General features: G+C 36.8%; 2 protein-coding genes across 2 annotated transcripts in view; both read left to right on the top strand.

The window, feature by feature from the left end:
• Positions 1-21,406, top strand: part of LOC130994894 (uncharacterized) — a 1,167,164-nt gene that overhangs the window by 654,559 nt on the left and 491,199 nt on the right. The gene's annotated exons all lie outside the window — the stretch shown is intronic.
• Positions 12,518-15,889, top strand: LOC130994910 (U-box domain-containing protein 25). Its single transcript, XM_057920044.1, has 2 exons — positions 12,518-13,603; positions 15,392-15,889. The coding sequence occupies exons 1-2, from the start codon at positions 12,866-12,868 to the stop codon at positions 15,626-15,628; spliced, it is 975 nt and encodes a 324-aa protein (XP_057776027.1). The 5' UTR covers positions 12,518-12,865; the 3' UTR covers positions 15,629-15,889.

Here is a 21,406-nt window from a genome sequence, read left to right as displayed (position 1 = left end):
GTCCGGTGCGACCACAGAGCTAACACACAATGCTCTTGGAAGAGCCACCACCGCGAGTATTTTGGAAACCCCCACGCTGTGGAGTGGAGGAATTACCCCTGCCTTGACCTGAACTACGAAAAGCAACATGAGCAGAATGTTCAAATAGGAGAGATGAAGATTGCTGCTGAAGGCGAAGTTCATACGCTTGAAAAGCGTATTGAACTTCCTGCAGATTCAAGGAGTCGCTCCGATGCATCATATTGACAACTAGTGCTTCATAATCCGGTCCAAAGCCAGAGAGCAAATAAGTAACAAGTTCATCATCTGTGATAACCTGTCCAACAGCCGTGAGTTGGTCGGCAAAGCCACGCATTTTTAAGAAATATTCTTCCACAGATAGAGAGCCTTTTTTCGTAGATTGAAGAAGCAACCGTAGTTGCATAATCCTAGCCTTTGATTGAGACATGAACAGCCTTTCTAGAACAGACCAGACATCACAAGATCTGGTGCAGCGAACAATGTGACCTAGCATTGCTTCGCTAACGGAGGAGAGCATCCAACTGAGCAGAAATTGGTCACGGCGTAACCAGACACCATAAGCAGGGTTCGGACTCTGTACACCATTAGTTGATGGAGAAGGAAGAAACATCGGTGGAGCCACGGCAGTGGGAGAGATAAAATCGCCATATCCATGGGCGCGAATAGCCGAGAGAGCTTGATCACGCCAAAATGAATAATTCGACCGATCAAGCTTGAGAATTGACGGAAAATGAGGTAGATGTGGTGATGTGGTGGAATGATCCATAGATGAAAGAGTAGATCGAGAAAAACCAGAGAAAAATGCAGCGGAAGAGTAGATCGAGAGATTGGATCTAGAATTGATTTAGGGCGCTTGATACCATGTTGAATGTAGAGTAAGCATGAGAGATAGAGAGAGAGAGAAGAGCAATAGAATTTGAGAGACTGAGATTTTTCATTTGTTTTCGAAATTGAAAATTACAATCTGTTGCACAAGGCTTTATACAATGATAATAGAAAAATAAGAAGGTTCTAGACTCCAAAGCTAACTAATAACCGTTTGCTGACTCAGCTTAACAGAAAGATTAAACAAACTAATCTGCTAACTAACTAAGCTTAAAGAATAAACTTAACATTCATATATAAGAAATCTCATTAGAATCATTCTCTCTGTATATATATATTCATGTATGGTTAATGTTGCTTTATGAGTTGTGACCTCTCTCTTATGACAAGTTAATCTCAAAACAATTCAATTTTGAATCAATTTTATCTCGAGTGAACGAACACCTTAATAATATCAATCATGTCGCCCTAGCTAGCTAGTATATTAACCGAACACCATATAATTAATGGTGTTGATACTGGTATAAATAGTAATAGCAATTTTTGGTGTGCATTGATTTAATGATAGAATGATTAATATTAGAGGTTAAAGACTCTAAGTTTGAATTCATCGTGACATAAACTTTACTTCTTCTTTTTTTTTATCCAATAAATAATGTATTTTCTTTTTATATTAATTAGATTGATTTTCTTATAAATGCTAATTGCGCACCAATTGGGCAGAAGATAAAAAAAGAACATAGTCGGTTTAGTTGATAAAAAATAAATTAGTAATCGTCTTTACAAATATATACTCCCTCCATTCGCGATATCGTTTCCACATTTGTCATTTCGGTCCGTCTGCGATATTGTTTTCACTTCCATTTATAGAAGTAGAGTCCACAAACTTTCACTCACAATAATAGTGAGACCCAAACTTCACTCACTAGATATCCATGCACTACTACCCACCACTTTTTCTAAAACCCGGCCCGTGTCGCCCACAATGTGGAAACGATATCGCGAACGAAGGGAGTATAAATTACTTTTACCAAAATGCTTTCAGTAAAAATAAAACATAAAATTCAAACTGAATTTTTATCGCGTGAAATTCAATGATAACTCGCATCATCACTTGAATTAATACTCGCGAGAAGATGATGCAAAGGCACAAATAAATCTCATTACTCGTACGGATGGCATCCATTCGCGCCTATTAGGCTATTACAAGGCTAATTTGCATCACAGTAAGAATTAAATTTTGTCATTTGTAAAAAAAAATACTTATAATAGAATAATTGAAAGCAGAATATAAATAATTTTTAATAGGACTGAGGGAATAATAGAATAGTAAAAATACAACTAAAATGACAATATTGTTAATTTCCATGCACCATACAAGCTGTGTATAAACTTGTAGCTAGCTACTCTTTAAAGCTAAGTGCTACTTCCTTATCTCTTTTAAAGCTAAGTGCTACTTCCTTATCTCGGGTGATGTTCAGTTGATAGGGATGCGAATTGAATTGAGCAATTGAGATAGCAAATTACCTTGAAAGTTTTCAAGCAGATGGGTTGTTCTTGGGGGTGAACGTATTGTATAATAAATGAAAGAATTGAAGGTGCCATGTTGAAACGAATGGAGTAGATTTGAACTGAAATTAGCAAAGTTAAGGACAGAGCTTACCTTACAGTTGTTTTTGTTTGATTGATGTATTGCTCGTTGTAGTTGATTACTTCCTAAAAACGGTGATAAACTCTACAATGGAGCCTAGAGAGAGGGAGAGAGAGTGGAGAGAGGTGAGAAGAAGAGGGATTGGTCCCAAACATGTCGAGAGAAAACCAGCAACAAGCTGGAATCGGAGCAGTTTGAATGGAATGAGAGATTGGAGTTCGAATGAACGTGAAGGCACTACAACCTTTTTCTTTAACAACATCCCAGAGGATTGCAGCATTGATTTTCTAAGACGTAAGTTCGAGACGGTTGCGAAGACGGTGGATGTATACTACCCAAGGAAGAGAGATCTTTGGGGAAGACCGTTCGGCTTTGTTCGATTTGAAAAGGTGGAGAGGTCTGAGACTTTACTGGAGAACCTGAACAAACTTTGGATTGGCAGTTATAAGGTTAGAGTTTATAAGCCTAAATTCGAAAGGGATGATGAGAAGAGAAGGAATGAGCAGAATAGCGTCAAAGAAAAAAAGTTGAAACAGATCCAGCAATGCACCATGAAGGTGTATAACAGACACGCACGTGTATCGTTTAAGGAAGCTCTTACAGGTGCTAAAGATGATAAAGAACTTGATGACGAAACCTTACAGTTCCAGACGACGGAAGAAGACCTGGTTTGGCTTAATGGGGCTTTTACAGGTTACATTAAATCTGAGTTTCTCTGGGAGGAAGTTCGAGAGGAAATAAATAGTGAATGCGCAGGTTGTTTTAAGTTGAACTCCTTCGGTGGCAACATGGTCCTAATCCAAAGCAGCAACGAGCAGACGACCGAGGAAAATCTCAATAAGCTCAACGAATGGAGAGACTTCTGGTTGCAGTGGTGGAGGCCTTGGAAATATGTGGATATCAACTATCAAAGAGTTGTCTGGACTAAATGGACCGGAGTCCCGCTACATGTTTGGAATTCCCGTTTCTTCAGTACGGCAAGCGCGAGGTTCGGGTTGCTTCTGAAAATTGAAGAAAAAACAAGAATGAAAGAGAGGCTGGACGTGGCTTATATACAGATGTCTACTGGGTTCAACTCTATTGGAAACATCATGAAATGTAAAATCGACGGTGCTTCGTTCCAAATCCGGGTGGAAGAAATGCCCGATAATTTCGTTTCCCCGGAGGATGAGGAGTGGTCTTTGGATGAAGATGCTGACTCAGAATGTTCTTTACTAGATATCTCACAGTCTCCGGCGAAGGCTTCCATCGTCGAGTCGGAAACAGAGGACGGTGAAGGAAATGATTCGGTTACTCAAAAAAACGGCGTCTCAGAACTTGAGAGGAAAGTTGTGGAAACTAATGGCCCGTTCCCACATTACTCTGGCACGGATAAAGGGAGCCAAGTACAGATGGTTTCCTCCAAAGGGACTGATAAATCACCTTCAAATGAGCCAGAGAGTAGAGGTAGAGAGATCAGCGAAGGGAGTAGAAACGAGAAAGAGAAGGAATTTCAAAATGAACTTGAGGGGAAGGAGTGTGATCCCTCGAGGGTATCAGATTCTCTCACTGCGGGGGTTGTTTATAAGAAAGGAAAGGCGAACATACGAGGAGGAGTTTCGAGGAAGAAAATTCATAAATCAAAAGCCACCGAAAATCAGCATCAAGTTTGGGGCAATTTCATTGCTGATATTGAATCAGAGGGTGAGATGGGCAAGAATGGAAGCGGTTCGCGATCTACTGAGGCGGATTGGGAGAAGTCGGACAGAGATGAAGATACAAGAACATGGCTCTTTGCCAAGAAGTTGGGTTTATCGAGCAATCACCAAGACGCGGTCATGATCGAGCAATTAAAGGAGCAAAGAGCGAAGGCAGGAGATCCGAAGGTCGTGGGTGATATTGAAACAGGTTCTTAATGAATATTTTATCTTACAACATTAGAGGCTTGGGGAGTTCCATTAAACAGAGTGATATCGGAGAATTGGTTAGGAAAAATGCTTTAGATTTTTGTTTTGTTCAGGAAACCAAAATGGAAATTTTCTGTTCCCAAATGTGTGATAAGTGGTGGGGGATGAGTAATTTTGATTGGGCTGTGAGGGAGTCAGAAGGCAGATCGGGTGGAATACTATCGGTCTGGAACAAGGATAAGTTTGTGGCAACTAGTAAATGGAACGTGACGGGGGCTGTTATTGTTAATGGGATTTGGCTACAAGGAGGCATGCATTGTTGTTTTGTTAATGTGTATGCGCCCATGGGAACCACCGAAAAGGAATCTTTGTGGGATACATTACAGCTTATTGCTCTTCAAAACAAAGACTCGTGCCTATGTTTTCTTGGCGACTTCAACGCAGTGCGTGATTCGGGAGAAAGGGTGGGGAAAGGTGCTGTCTTTAATCAAGCAGATGCAAGGTCTTTTGACGCTTTTATTAGGCAAAGTAATCTGCTGGAAATCAGAACACAGGGAAGAAAGTTTACGTGGTATCAACCTGGTGGAGGATGCAAGAGCAAACTAGACAGATTTATGGTCAACGAGAAATGGATGCAGGAATGGCCGGACACAGTCGGAAGGGGGCTTCAGAGATCAGTGTCGGACCATTGTCCGATCTTCCTGACTACAAAAACCAAGAACTGGGGACCCAAACCTTTTAGGTTCCTTAATTCTTGGCTCTCTCACCCAGATTTTTGCGCGTTGGTAAGGAAATCTTGGGATGAAGCTAAGATTGAAGGATGGAGTTGCTTTGTGTTCAAAGAGAAATTGAAATTGGTGAAGAGTGCGTTGAAAGAGTGGAATATGAGGATTTATGGCAACATTGAGCACGGCTTGACAGATCTTAAGGATGAACTTCAGGAGCTGGACATTTTTGATGACACCTTTGGTCTTGAGGAGAGTGAGACAATCAGGAGAAATGAATTACGAGCAAATATTTTCCTTAAATCCAAAGAAAAATGTAGTCTTCTCCAACAAAAGGCGAAAGTCAAATGGGTCAAGGAGGACGATCTGAATACTAGTTTTTATCACAAAGCAATTGTTGGGAGAAGAAAGAAGAATGAAATTGCAGGGCTTAATGTTGGGGGTTGCTGGATCGAGGATCCAAAGACCATTAAGGAGAACGTCAAAACGTTCTTCGAGAATCACTTCAAGAAGACGCCGCGCGTCCTACCTATGATACCGGGAGATTTCACTGCTCGGAAAATTTCTGCAGCAAATAATGCGGAGCTGATCAAACCTTTTTCAGAATCAGAAATTAAAGAGGCCATTTGGAGCTGTGACGGTGACAAGAGCCCGGGACCGGATGGCTTTAACCTCAAGTTCTGGAAAGCGTCATGGGAGATTATCAAGAAAGATTTTTTAAAGGTGATGACTGAATTTCACTCCAATGGCAAAATCCCTCGGGGATGTAACTCTTCATTCATCGTTCTCATTCCAAAAAAAGAAGGAGTTTGCTCACTTGAGGAGTTTAGGCCTATTTCACTTATTTGTAGCCTCTACAAAGTCATTGCGAAGGTTTTGGCGAATAGGATGAAACAGGTCATGGATTCAGTTATTTCGGATAATCAGAGTGCCTTCATTGGCGGCCGTTACATCCTAGATGGGGTGGTGGTTCTAAATGAAGCAATCGCGGAGGCTTCTAAGAAGAGAAAGGGGAGGATTATCTTCAAGGTGGATTTCGCGAAAGCCTATGACTCCGTTGAGTGGGATTTCTTGGATTTAATGCTTGAAAGAATGGATTTTGAGCCATTATGGAGGAAATGGATCCGAGGTTGTATCTCCTCGGCGACGACTAATATTTTGGTAAATGGATCTCCATCTGGTGAGGTGTGTTTAGAAAGAGGATTACGGCAGGGGGATCCGCTTTCCCCGTTTCTCTTTCTTGTTGCAGCGGAGGGGCTCCACTCTTTGATTACGAGAGCTGTTAAGAAGGAGCTGATTAAGCCGGTAAAGGTAGGAAATGATGACATTTCAATTCCGCACCTCCAATACGCCGATGACACGGTCTTCTTGATGGAGGATGATGAAAGAAATGCAGTGGCAGTTAAAATGATTCTCAGAGTGTTCCAGCTACTATCAGGGCTTGCCGTCAATTTCAAAAAATGCTGTCTCTTCGGAGTTGGGGTCGAGAAGGATACGATCGAGAGGATGGCGGCTATTTTGGGTTGTGATGTGGGCTCCTTACCTTTCAATTACCTCGGTATTAAAGTGGGCAGCAAGGGCAAAAAGGTTGCTGATTGGAAATACTTGGTTGAGAAGGTGAGAAAGAAAATCGATTCGTGGAAAAATGGGAAGTTCTCTCTCGCGGGCCGTGTGACCTTGGTGAAGGCTGTGCTTCAATCCATACCGATTTATCAGCTCTCTTTTACCTGTTTACCAAAATCAATTGTGAGTTCTCTAAATGCTTTACTTGGTAATTTTCTGTGGGGAGGGGGTGCTAGTAAAAGTGCGATTGCTTGGGTGAAGTGGAAGGTGCTTTGTGCTTCAAAAGATGAAGGAGGCTTGGGGCTTAAAAATATTGAGTGGTTTAATCAGGCACTAGTCGTTAAATGGTTGTGGCGGTACCTTACTGGAAGGGACATGCTTTGGGCAAAAATTGTTAGGTCCATTTATGGTGAGGTTGAGTGGGGAGAGACAGGTATGGAAAACGCGGGGAAAGGTAGATTTAGAGATGGGTGGTGGCCGAAGATCGTTTCTGCGGCGGGAGGGGCGAGCAATTTTTGGTTTGTTCAAAACTTGAAGCCAAAGGTGGGGGATGGGAAGACTTTTAAATTCTGGACTCAGTGGTGGGTTGGTCAAAAGCCGTTGAAGTTTACTTTTCCTAGACTTTTTCAGTTGAGTGCGAATAAAGAAGCTGCAATCTGTGAAGTTGGGGAATGGACTGATACTGGATGGTGTTGGGATTTAAGGTGGAGAAGAGAGCTGTTTGAGAGAGAGAGTGAAGGAGTTTCGGAGCTGCTTAGCCTTGTTTCTGGTACTAATCTGTGTGCAGGTAACAAGGACGGATGGACATGGAATGGCGACACTGGGAGAGGCTTTACAACCAAGTCCGCTTATGAAGCTATTAAAGATCAAGCAAACGAGACTACGGAGGCGGTGGAGGAAACTGATACGAGTACGAAGGTGTGGAAGATCCCTATTCCAAACAAAGTCAAGCTTACCGCATGGAGAATTTTGAAGAACAGAATTCCGACGTGTGACAACCTCTTGAGAAGAAATGTGATGTTGTGTGAAGTCGAGGTGGGATGTAACGCCTGTTTTCATCGGCAGGAATCCACGAACCACGTGTTGATCCACTGTCCAAAGACCTCAAAGGTATGGGAAGCAATCTTTCAATGGCTCGGAGTTAGCATGGCGCAGCCATATGACGTGCCCTCGCACTTTCAGTTCTTTACTAGTTTGAGTGGCCGTAAAAGAAATAAGAAGCTCTTGATGGCTCTTTGGTGTTGTACTACTTGGCTTATTTGGAAAATGCGGAATGAGAGTAGATTTGAGAACAAAAGATGGGAGAGTGCAAACTTGTTTGGAGAAATCAAAGCTAGAGTGTGGAGTTGGGGTAGAATTTTTGGTTTTGTTAATGATGGAGTTGGGTTTCATAGGTGGATGTCGAATGATGAATCCCCGATGATTTTGTAATCTTCTTGGTACTACTGGTGCCTTTTCGTTATATAATATTTACTTTCCTTATCAAAAAAAAAAGCTAGCTACTCTTTATTTTCACCAAACCAAAATGACTATGCATTATTAATTCTATTGATAAACAATACTACAAATTAGTTCTTTTGTTTGAAGTATGTATTTCGTTAATTCTCGAACAATTAGTATAATAGGTAGGGATGTCAATCTAGCCCGAATTTTGTGGGTTGGTCCGATTAACCCGCTATTCGAGAGGGTTAGGGTTGAATATTTTCAACCCGATAAAAGTTACAATCCGATTAGCCCGTAACCGAATAGCCCGGCACCCGATAGGGTCGACCCGACTAACCCGAAACCCGAATACTTAATATTAAATATTTAGATATAAAAATAAAACAAAATGACAAAATATTATAAAGTCTTATCATTTCACTTTTCTGTATTTTTTAGATTCTTTGATTCTATATATGAATTGAAACTATTGTTGGATATTTTATTATTTTTTCGTTACCAACTTATTTTATATATTATGTAATCTTGATGTTTTTTTCAATAGCTTATATTTTTGCATTTCATGCTTGCTATATAATTTACATCTTTGATTTTTATGTATATTTTATACATTATACATTAGATCATTAAAAATAACAAAATACAAATGATTATTTTATTTTTACGCATTTAAGCCGACTAGCCCGATGGGCTAGCCCGAAACCCGAATCTTTAGTGTTAGGGTTGAAAATTTATAACCCGACAAAATCCTCAGCCCGATTAACCTGAAACCCGAGGAACTGGTCCAATTGACGTCCCTAATAACAGGTGGCATCAATATATGTTACTGCTACTCTCTCTCTCTCTTCATGAGCTGATATTTTTCTTGTATCAATTACTACGTACGTGCAACGGTGCAAGTGCAAGGCATATTCCTTTATCCAAGCAGAATAAGAATTAAATTAAAAGATAAAGATAATTTCATTACACACGTGTATCGCGTTGTATAAATAAGTGGTGATCCTTGATTGTCCATTGCCAGGTATAAAGATTTTTTTTTTTTCACGGTAAATGAAAGATTTATAGGTGACGGGGTGTAGTTCAAAAATAGATATAAAGTTCTTTTATGAACGTTCCAATAACGAAAAGTAGGAAGTTTTTTCGTGAACTAAGGTAGCATTAAATTTTTAACAAATTCTTATTTTATAAACAAACTTTAATGAAATCTTTATTAAAACCAATCAATTAATATTATTATTTTTATTTTGCATATTCGCTCATTTCACCTTCAAACTTCAGGCCTAGAACGACGTCGTTTCGATTCAATTATATAAAACGACTATGGTTTTATTTGTTCACACGGTTATATTTAAGTCACACGAGCATATTTATGTCAAGTAAATATATTTATATCATGCCACCATGATAAAACAAAAAAAAAGAGGTGAATATGTTAAAATAAAAAAATTAAAATCAAATAGTTTAATAAAAAATTTAAAATTTGTATGTAACGTGAGAATTTGTCGAAAGTTAAATAATTTATATTCAATTAGTCCAACAAATTAAATTAAATAATTCAAAAAAATTACCGATCAAATCAATTTTTTTTTTTGATTTGGGGGAGTTGGGGCGGGGGAGTAGTGGGGGTTTGAACTCGGAACCTCATTATTCAGAAACAGGATATCACACCGCTTGGTGTCAACTTGGGGATATCAAATCAAATCAAATGAAATAGTAAAAAATAGTATTCGTACTTTTTTATCGTTCAATTTAAAATTTTAAAATAATAATTACAGTTGGGCCTACTTCTATTTAGTAACGTTTGTACGACTCATTTAGAAACGAATTTATAACCACAAAAAAGAAAACAGATAAGTTTCCGTAAAAATTGTGGAAATAATTGTGGTGTGTGGTCCATCCAAACAATATAGCACGAGGAAAATCGAGTTTGCCTAATCACCAGATTTCGAAATCTTTGTGCAGATCTTTTGTTTTTGGGTTAATCATTTATAAGTACACGAATTATATTAAATTTTGATAATTAAATTTATTTATTATTAAAAATATATAAATTTTTATTTTTTAAGAATTTGAGCATAGTCCAAATTTTATTGACTAATAATCTGATTGTCTGAAATTCGATGGATAATCTAAATGTACCGTTAGAAAACTCTTGAAGTAATCTTTCTAATACTATTATTTATATTATCGAATTTTAGCCAGTTGAAAAATTGTATGAAAATTGATGTCATGAAACTCTATAATTTTTTCGATTGATTCTGATGACTAAAATCCAATAATATGAGTATGATTAGAGAACTATCAGCAAGATATTTCTAACGGTGAATTCAAATTGTTCATCGAACTCTAAACAATCAATTATTGACCAACGAACTTTTGGACTTATGCTAAATTCCAAAATATTTAAAGTAAACGTATTTTTTGACCAAAAAATTATCGAATTAAAAATCAAAATTTCAGTATAGTTCGTGCATTTATAGACAATTAATCCATTATTTTTTAGAGAATTGGTAATATTTGTCATTTTCACTTGTGGTTATTTGAACTCTCAAGTAATATAAAATATGTCAATTTGAATTGCGATTTATTGTCAAGCTGAATTATGCGAGTATAAAATAAATGCGATATGATATTTTTACATTTTTACAACATTTAATATTTTCATCTGAAACTAACTCCTTGAAAACGGTCGATTGTCTGTGAATGCTGTAGTATACTCAAATTTTGATTTTTAATTAATTAATATTTTTAGTTAGTTAATACATAAATTTTGAATATTTTAGAATTCGACTTGAATTAAAATTTGAGACAAATTTAATTCTAAGTAGATGTCGAAATTTTATTGCTTGACATTTTTATATGAGCTAACTATTGCGAGGAGAAAAGAAAATAATGTTTTAACATTCACTTTAAAAAGTTTGACGTCCACATATATTAAAAATGTTGCCTGTTTAATTCAGGTAAATTTTAAAAATTGAAATTTTATGTCTCAATTAAGTAAAAAAATAGTGATGCTAAAAATTAAAATGAAGGTATACTGGCATTCTGGCAATTAATCTCCTCGAAAACTCTTCGTCAGCTTTAATTTTATCGCTCAGAAAAAAGAAAAATATTAATTTTAATATATTTAAACTTATTTAAATAATCAATCTAGCTATCTTCAATCTTCACCGACGCAAAGCGATGTGGGTGGGTCCCACGAAGCCGAATGTGGTCGCGACTGCAAGTTTTGGAAACGTGGATGAGAGTGGCTGCTGTTGCCTGTTGGGTTGGGGTAGAAGAAGACAGCCAATATATGAAAATTGCCCGTTTATTAATAAACTTTAAAATAATTTATTTATATAAAAAATTTAGAAATTAGTTACTCCCTTCGTCCAAGAAAATTATGTCACAAGATTCTTTTTTGTCCGTTCACAGAAGATATACCACATCCATTTTATTAAATAGGACCTCTTACTTCACTGTCAGCTCGACTCACATTTTATTAAAACACGTGTCAAAAGCAATGTGACATAATTTTTGTGAACGAAAGGAATAATTTTTTATGTAAAAATACAAATTTACCTATAAAAAAGAGGGTCGGACGGTTCGAGCCGTAAACCCGATTCATGATTCGAATCCAAACTGTCTGCCCTGCTAGCTGGTTTTGTTCCGATTCCAAATTTCAGAATCGCTGAGCCAACGGTTCGATTCCGATTCAAACCGGGAACGGGACCATAGGCACCTCTAAATTATGAGTATTGTCTGGATACTATATTGATAGTATGAGGCATTTGTTTTCAATAATACAAGTTATCCACGTGGAGGTCACGTCGATCTATTTAATTAGATGCAGACACATGGTTTGGGTTATATTAGATAAAAATGAGAATAAAAATTATTCTCAATCTTTCGATTATAAAAATTCATGATAGATATATTATCCAGATGGAATACCGTACTTGTATTCACATTTTAAAGGAGGCAAAAAATCCATTTTTTTTTTGAAATTATTAATTTTAATAGTGAATTCATTAATTTTATAGAAAAATGCATTATTCTCGCATTCTTATAAAAAATATAGCTCTCATGATAACCACACCACACATATATAAGTAAGTAGAGGCAGATGATCAATTATAAATAATTTGTGATATAAATTTATATTTTTCAAAGAATATGAATACAATATACTTGAATTCTTCTAAATATACAAGCACCATAGTCTTAAGTTTGTTGCATCTAATGTTTCTGTACATCGAAAATAGCGACGACAGATTATCATAAATACAAATAAAAGGAATAAGAGTGGGCTTATTTATTGTTATAACATATCCCCTTCCCGGCCTTTGGGCTATTTATGGGCCTCAACGTTGATACATTGTTCAGAAAGCCCCCAAGCCAACCTCATTTCTCTACTTTTCAAAATCGAATCAGATAATTTAATAGAATAATTTGGGAATCAATACATATTCATCAAATCTCTCAAAATATATATATTCATCAAAATTCTCCTAAATTTCTATTCACAGCCCACATTCGATAAAAATAAACTGAATTGGGCCCGGCCCACTATCTACAGCCCGAAAATCATCCAACATTTCAATCAATGAAGCCCGATTTGGAAGCATCGCTTTCTTGTCAGTGAACAAGTCCCCACCTCTCCTCTTTACTGATCTCTCTCTCTCTCTCTCCATGCAAAAACACACACACACACACACACGATCTCTCTCTCTCCTCCGCCGGAATTTCTGATCTTGATCTTCGCCGCCATGAAAACAAACCAACCGAAGCTCAAAACCGCCCCACGCAGCCAGCTGTTTTCGTGCGGATTCTTCCGCCACTGCGCTCAAACAGTCCTCAGCCCCACCAGCTCCACCCCGCCGCCCCTCCCTCAGGCCGCGCCTCCGCCTCCGCCGCCGCAGCGGCCGCAGCCGGAGTCCTCCTCCTCCTCCTCTTCCAACACCTCCCAGAGCTTCACCCAGTGGCGATTCCCACTCTCCAACTCGCCCATGGGCCAACCGTATTCCCAGCCCAAACCCGAATCCGAACCCGAACCCGCGCCCGACCCGAACCCGGACGCCGACGCCCCACCCCTCGACGGCGCCGCCCTCGAGGAGCTCTTCCGCGAGGCGGAGCTCCGGTTCGGGTCCGGGTCGGAGTCGGGCCGGGTCGGGGCGGTCCACCTGCTGGAGCGGTCACTGGTCCCCAACCCGCGCTCCGCCGCGGACGGCTGCCCGACGGCGGTGCTGGGCGGCGTGGTGGCATGCCTGCGGGAGGGGGTGGCGCGGAAGGCGGCGAGCAAGGTGCTGCTGGCGCTCTGCCTGGTGGAGGAGAACCGGCGCACGGCCGTGGGGGCGGGGGCGGTGGCGGCAGTGGTGGAGGCGCTGGCTGACGCGGAGGGTGCAGTGGCGGAGCGGTCGTTGGCAGCGCTGGAGCTGCTGTGCACGACGCCGGAGGGGGCTGAGGGAGTGCGGGCACATGCGCTGGCCGTGCCGATGATGGTGCAGGTTAGAGACGGAGCCAAGTCCCGGGATCTTTTAGTCTCTTTTACTATATTACATCGCATTTATTTTAATTACGTATATTTTAAATTGGGACTCGTTTGCTATGTGATATGAGATAATATTTGATATCTATACTATTTTATTAGATATCAATCTCGCGTTTGATAAAAATATATAAAATAAAGTATTATGCTATTATATTTCTTAGGTGTGATGCAGAATTCAAAAGATATAAATAGTAAATAATTTTATAAAGAGCTTTGATTTATGAAGCAAGTAATATGTTAGGTGGTTTAAGTATGTTTCCCACATTTATCATATTGTGTATAAAAATTATTATATTTGTCTATATAAAGTGTATCCACTGCAAATGGCATGAACTTTAATAAAGTGATTGAATAAGAGTATCAATTTATGACCTAAAAAAAAAAGGAGTACCACTTTATGATGAAAGAAAAACTTGTATTATATTTTATGTGGATGAACGAAAATATCAAATTAGATAGTATATTTTTATAGAGGGAGGAAATAATTTTTAAAAAACTTCTCATAATATTTTTTATTTTTCTTTTATATTTTTTAGTCAAATTTAATATTGAAGTGGTCGTCTGAAAAGAAAAAATGTTATTTTGTCCATTTTACTATCTTGACAAGTTTATGTTGTTTTAGTAATTGACTAATTTGAAAGGGTAGTATTCCAAAATGTCTTACTTTTAATTTATTTTAATTTTGTTAAATTTTATTTATTACTCCATATTTTTTATAATTTTAAAATAATTAATAGGGATGCACTCATCTAATTAAATTCTATAATTATTTTTTATATTAATATCAATTACTAATTCTAAGTCAGAATATATAACTTTTTAAAATTTTACTTTTTAATGATAATAATAAATACTCTCTTCATCCACGAAATATTGTATAATCTATTTTTAGTAAATTTGTGAGTCCTTTATGCACTCATTAACACATGGGCCACATTCTCCATTCACTATTTTTTTTGTATTTTTCCACTTTTCTTCTGCTCCTTTTCCCACTAACTAAATAAATAATACTCCTACAAATTTTTTTAAAATCCGTGCTACCATTCCTTACTACTCCCTCCGTCCATGAAAGAACTTCCTAGGAGGGAGTGGCACGAGTTTTAAGAAAAAATATTATTGAGTGTATTGAGAGTGGATAAAAGGTACTCCCTCCGTCCCAAACGAAATGACCTATTTCTTTTCGGCACGTAGATTAAGAAATGTGTATAAAGTAGATAAAGTGGGTTGGTAGAATTTATTTAAATATTCAGTGTAGAGAGAGAGTGTATTGCCAAAAAAGGAAACATGACATTTCGTTTGGGACAGCCCAAAAAGGAAAACAGGACATTTCGTTTGGGACGGAGTGAGTAGTTGAGTGTATTGGGAGTGGTGAAAAGGTGTTATAATTAATATTGGGAGTTGTGAAAAGTGAAAAGTAAGAGGATTATAAGTGGTGGGGTATAGTCCAAAAATAGGTAGGAAGTTCTTTTGTGGACGTCCCAAAAAGGAAAGATATGAAGTTCTTTCGTGGACGGAGGGAGTATTATTTTCATAAAATAGAGAGATTTAGAATGAGATAAGTTAAATGATGAGATTATTAAGCTTGGATGGATAACGAGCGAAATAGTAAAACAAGAAAAGATAAATAATAAAAATTATTTTAATATAGAATTTAAATATCGGTGGAATTTTCTTTTTTTAATTTCAATATACAAAAAAATTAATATATTATTTGTCAAGTGTTAAAGGTGTGTAGTGATTGCAGTGGATGGGCGGGATGGAGGGTGGGCGGGGGAAGGAACACGCGGTCAGCGTGTTGGCGGTGATCTACGGCGGGGCGGAGGAGGGAGGCGCGGCGGTGGCGCCGGCGGAGGAGGTGGCGCGTGCGGTGACGCTGGCGCTGCAGGGGGAGTGCAGCGCGAGGGCAAGGAGGAAGGGGGCCCAGCTGCTGAAGATTCTGAGCGAGAATGGACGGCTGGAGATGACTGACGACGAGAGATAAACGCTCCTCATTTGTCTCTTTCTCATTCAAGTTTGCAAGATGCGAAATAATGACTCTGCCCCACCTCAATATTTTTTTCTTTTTTCAGTTTTGCTGTGTTGAATTATTTATTATTATCATGTTGCAGTTTTTCTTTTCTTTTTTGTAGACATGGGAAATCATCTTGTAAATATAACTGGTCGGTGCATGTGAGATTATTTGAAGCTGGATTACTTATTTATTTATTTATATAATTAAAGGGCAGCGTAGAGATGAAAGATATGAACAAGATCATCTTGTTTTTTATTTGTTGAATTATTACTTTTGTGTCATTCCTTTTTGTGATTCACGGATTCAATAGTCGATAGGAATTATTGTTGTATTTTGACATGTGGTGGGGTAAGCACATAATTTTTTTATATTATTATTATTATTATTATTATTATTATTATTATTATTATTGTCAACTTTTATTTGAATTAGTATGTCCTTGCCATGCACAACGAATATTGAAATTAACGATATATTTAAATATATATATATATATATATATATATGTACATAATATGTTTTAAAAATATATTAAAATAATTCACATGAATTATTCAATAATATTCCGAATTTAAAAACTTAAATTTTCAACTCTGTATAAAATTTAACGATAATTATAGTTATTAAATAATTTTAAATCATCCGATAAAGAAAATTAGCATTACACATTATTAAGAGTATTACAAACCATAATAAACAAGTAAAGTTTTTGCAAAAAGAGAAAACATATATTTTAAAATTTTCATAACTTATTAGTTTTAAATTTGTTTTATATATGCTATGATTTTTACTCCCTCCGTCCCACGAATCTTGACACGTTTTCCTTTTTGGGCCGTCCCACGAGTCTTGACACGTTTCCTTTTTGGGTAATAATTATTACATTCTCTCTCCTACTTTATCACCTTTATTATATTCTCTCTCCTACTTTATCACTTTTATTACCTTCTCTCTCCTACTTTATCAATTTTATATTTTATTAATTACACACTTAAAACACTAATCTGCATCTCCTTAATTCCCGTGCCGAACTCAAACGTGTCAAGACTCGCGGGACGGAGGGAGTATACAATACTAAATATCTTATCACGAAATTAAATTTAAGATGCATATTGTATACTCCCCCGTCCACGAAAGAATTTTTTATTTTTTCTTTTTGTGACGTTTACAAAAGAACTTCCTACCTATTTTTGGACTATACCCTACCACTCTCAATATTAATATTAAACCAACTTTTCATCATTTTAAATACACTCAACAAATTTTTTTCTTAAAACTCGTATCACTCCCTTCTAGGAAATTCTTTCGTGGACGGGGAGAGTATTTCTTTATAAGTCAAAGTTGAAGATGTTTAGAAAAGAATTAAAATTATAAAAAAGAGAGAGAAAAATAGAAAAAATTAACATGAGAAGAGAGAGAAAAAAAAAATGAGAGGAAACAATGAAAGAAAAAACTCATCTTTTATATACTTCTTTTGTCCCATAAAAGTATGCATTTTTGTCATTTTTTGACATTCCACAAGAGTGTGACTTTTTTTTTTCTTTTGGACCTTTTATCCAGTAATAAAAGTGGGCGGCTTCTCCTTCTTCCACTGATAACGCATTAACCTAACATTTATTAAAATTCATTTCATCAATAATCATGCACACTTTTATGGGACAGAGGAAATATTATATAGATTAATTAAAATAAAAATGTGGTGTGATTTAATTTTTTTGTATAATCCACCTCAATATAGTATTAGAGACATAATGAGTTTATTCCACAAACAAAGGCTTTTATTTGAATTAATTAAAAAGAAAAATGTGGCGTAATTTAATTGTTTGGTATAATCCACCTCATTAGATACATAATGAGTATAATATTTGCACAAACAAAAAAAAGTTTATTGGCATGAAAATATATCAATTTAATTTGGATTAATTATGAGTTTTAATATTAATTTCAAAAAGTGTTAAATAATACATGAAATTTTAACTTATTTGGAATTTATCACGAAGTTTTTTTTTTCAAATTAGAATTGATGAGGCAACATAAAATTATGGTTATTGGCATGTAAATACACAAACTTTGGAAGAATCCTGATTTTTACCATTAATATATAATTTTTTTTTCAAATAACACATGAATTTTTAATCCTTCTTAAATATTTCGCGAAATAAAGATTTTCCCAAACTAACGTTGGTGTAACGTTTCTCAAGAAAAAAAAGACATTGATGTAACATTAACATGACAAATTAAAACTAAAATGATAATTAAAACGATGTTGTTTTGATTTTTTTTTTTTGGTAAATGAAAAATAATTTTAGTTCCTATAGATATGGGCTCTCCTTTTCCCAGCAGAAACGTTATACCCTCTTCTTCTTTTTACAAATCCGATAAGATTTTCCACTGGAACACCACCTCCATCAAGAAGAAGAGAGATTCTGCAGATAGAGAGCTGTACATGATTTGAGAGTGGATGTTACACATCAATAATAATAATAATAATAATAATAATAATAATAATAATAATAATAATAATAATATTTTGACTGTCACTTTAGTTTCAATTTACTATGACAATGTCACGTCAATTTCAATTTGCAAGTTAATGTCACATTAGTTTTCATTTGGGAAAAAAATTTAATCCATGATGAAAAATTTAAATAAATTAAAGTTTATGTATTGTTCGGTACTTCCTTCGTCCTCATAAAATGTACTCCCTCCGTCCCATAAGAGTTTACCCTTATTTTTATTTTGAGACGTCCCACAAGAGTGTGCATTTGTCATTTTTGGACACTATCTCACCACTAACTCCGATCCTTATTTCTTACTCGTATTTTATACTAAAGTGAATCACTTTTTCAACTCTCAATACACTCATCTTAGCAATTCTTGGGCTATCATGGCGGACGGCACTCGACTGAAGGAATTACAGGAAGCGCAGAAAATATGGGAAAAATAGTGGAAAGTAAAAACACGCCTAACACACTAGGCAAACACGCTTTCTTAGCCACTCAAATTAACCTCCAAGCCTTCTTCTCCATTCACAGCAGAATTCTCTTGTTTACAACCTACAGCAGAATCGTCCAAATCAATTCCCATCACAATACGGGCATTTTCTAGCCCTATCTCACCCTTTCTCTGCTCAGACGGTTGCTAAATTATTCTTGGATAATATCTACAAGTTACATGGGCCACCTATTAGTATTGTGTCTGATCGTGACAAGGTTTTCACAAGCTTGTTTTGGAGGGAATTATTTAAACTCATAGGAACTCGATTGGATATGTCTATGGCATATCATCCCCAGTCGGATGGTCAAACCGAGCGACTGAATCAGTGCTTGGAGTCCTACCTTCGTTGTATGGTAGGGGCTCATCCAAAGCAGTGGGCTAAGTGGCTACCCTTAGCCGAGTATTGGTATAATACCAATTATCATAGTGGAATTAAACTTACTCCCTCTCAGGCTCTATATGGCATTCCACCACCCCATACAGGATTAGGGGCTTACCTCCATTCCACAAATTAGGAAGTGAAAGAGTGGCTGACTCAGAGACAAGAGATAGTCTGTATTTTAAAAGAAAATTTACTACAAGCTCAAGGTCGTATGAAGTTTTATGTGGATCAGCACAGGAGTGAACGTACCTTCGAAGTTGGGGACTTTGTGTATCTCAAGCTTCAACCTTTTCGTCAAAACTCGATTTCCTTGCGGAAAAACTTGTAATTGGCCGCCAAATACTATGGCCCATATGCAGTCCTGGAGAAAATAGGGAAGGTCGCTTACAAATTAGGGCTTCCTGATTCATCAAAGATTCACCCAGTTTTCCATGTATCTCTATTGAAGAAGTGCTTAAGCCAAGAATGTTATACCTTCCACTGAACTTTCGGATGTTGATGCGGAGGGACATTTCAAGGTTTCACCTTTTTCGATTCTGGAGTGTCGCGTGGTCAATCGTGATGGTAAGGAGGTTCCTCAGGCTCTGGTACAATGGTCTCATGACGGTGCTGATGCTTCAAGCTGGGAGGATCTTAAATTCCTTCGTCGTAAGTTTTCGGATTTCGATCCTTGCGGACAAGGATCTAACATTGGAGGGAGTATTGTGATGGGAATTGATTTGGACGATTCTGCTGTATGTTGTAAACAAGAGAATTCTGCTGTGAATGGAGAAGAAGGCTTGGAGGTTAATTTGAGTGGCTAAGAAGGCGTGTATTGCCTAGTGTTTTAGGCGTGTTTTTACTTTCCACTATTTTTCCCATTATTTCTTTTATTGTTTTGGGAAGTAAAAAACTTAGTATTTGTACCTGTTGAAACTTGTGGAGGAGGGCAAGTAATGAATCATCCAATTCTCGTCTCTCTTTTCTCTCTTATCCTCTCTCCTCCTTCAAATCTAAATTCTTGCTATTAATCTTGTTTGCTTACACAGTTACCCAGAAAAAATACCAAAAAATATTTACATTCAAGTGGGCCCATTACACGTTCTTTTAGGATGGAGGGAGTATCTAATTTGTTATTTTCGTATGTCCTCATAAAATGAATCCAGTCTATTTTTAGTAAGTTTTTTAGTCACAATTAGGGCTGTATACGAACCGAGCCGAGCCGAATACCTCTAGGCTCGGGCTCGGTTCGTGAAGATTTGGTTCGGCTCGAGTTCGGCTCGAGCTCGAATTCGAGCCTAAAAATGAGCTCGAGCTCGGCTCGCTTATATAATACCAAGCTCGAGTTTGGTTCGAATTCGGCTCGTTAATTATTCGTTTATCTCGAGCTCGAGCTCGAGCTCGGCTCATTAATTATTTGTTTATCTCGAGCTCAGCTCGAATTCGAGCTCGGTTCGAATTATTTATATATTAAGGTTTCATTAAAATAAAAAATTATATTTGTTCATATATTACTAGACTATTTATGAATCATAATTTATAATTTATTTTTAACAAATAGATAATTTATCAAGTTAGTAGTAATTTTTTTTTTTAATTATGAGTATTATTTTTATTATTTAAAAAATATTTAACAAATAAAATATATAAAATTATTATTTAATGAACCTATTCGCGAACATATTCGCGAACATTTCGTGAACCTATTCGTGAGCCTATTTGCGAATAGGCTCGCGAATAGGTTCGAGCCAAACATGTTCGCGAGCTCACAAGCCGAACATGCACAGGCTCGAGTTCGGCTCGTTTAGAAAACGAACGAATTTCGAACGAGCTTTTTTCGAGTCGAGCCCCGAATAGTTCACGAACGGCTTGGTTCGTTTACACCCCTAGTCACAATAGAGTAAGACCATTACTCCACTCACAACACATTTAATCACCTTATTAAAATTCGTGTCATTTAAAAATGGATACATTTTATGTACATATTGAAAATCAAAATTCGAAGTTGGTGTTTTATATGCCAATAATCATAATTTCAATTTGCCACGTCAAATTTTAAGTTGGAAAAAGTTTTACTCCTTGATAATTAAATTGCAAATAAATTAAAAATTGATATATTATTTAATGTACTTTTTAAAATACGTGTTAAAAACTAAAAATAAAAAAATTAATATATTTACATACCAAAAAACAAAAAATAAAGAACATATATATAAATAAACTAGGGCCGGGTGCTTTAATTCAATCGTCCTTTTTTCTGGGATATGATGAAGGTACCTAACCTATGTAGTGCATGTATAGATTACCAAACCCTAGTTTTGTCTAACCTAGTACTACTTCTATTTATCTTTATACAACTTTATGATGACCCATTATTATTGTTTATAGGTAAA

Source organism: Salvia miltiorrhiza, chromosome 7 (genome assembly GCF_028751815.1).
Source record: "Salvia miltiorrhiza cultivar Shanhuang (shh) chromosome 7, IMPLAD_Smil_shh, whole genome shotgun sequence".
Classification (NCBI taxonomy): Eukaryota; Viridiplantae; Streptophyta; class Magnoliopsida; order Lamiales; family Lamiaceae; genus Salvia; species Salvia miltiorrhiza.
Note: the sequence above shows the minus strand (reverse complement) of the source record. Positions and strands in the feature narration are given on the sequence as shown.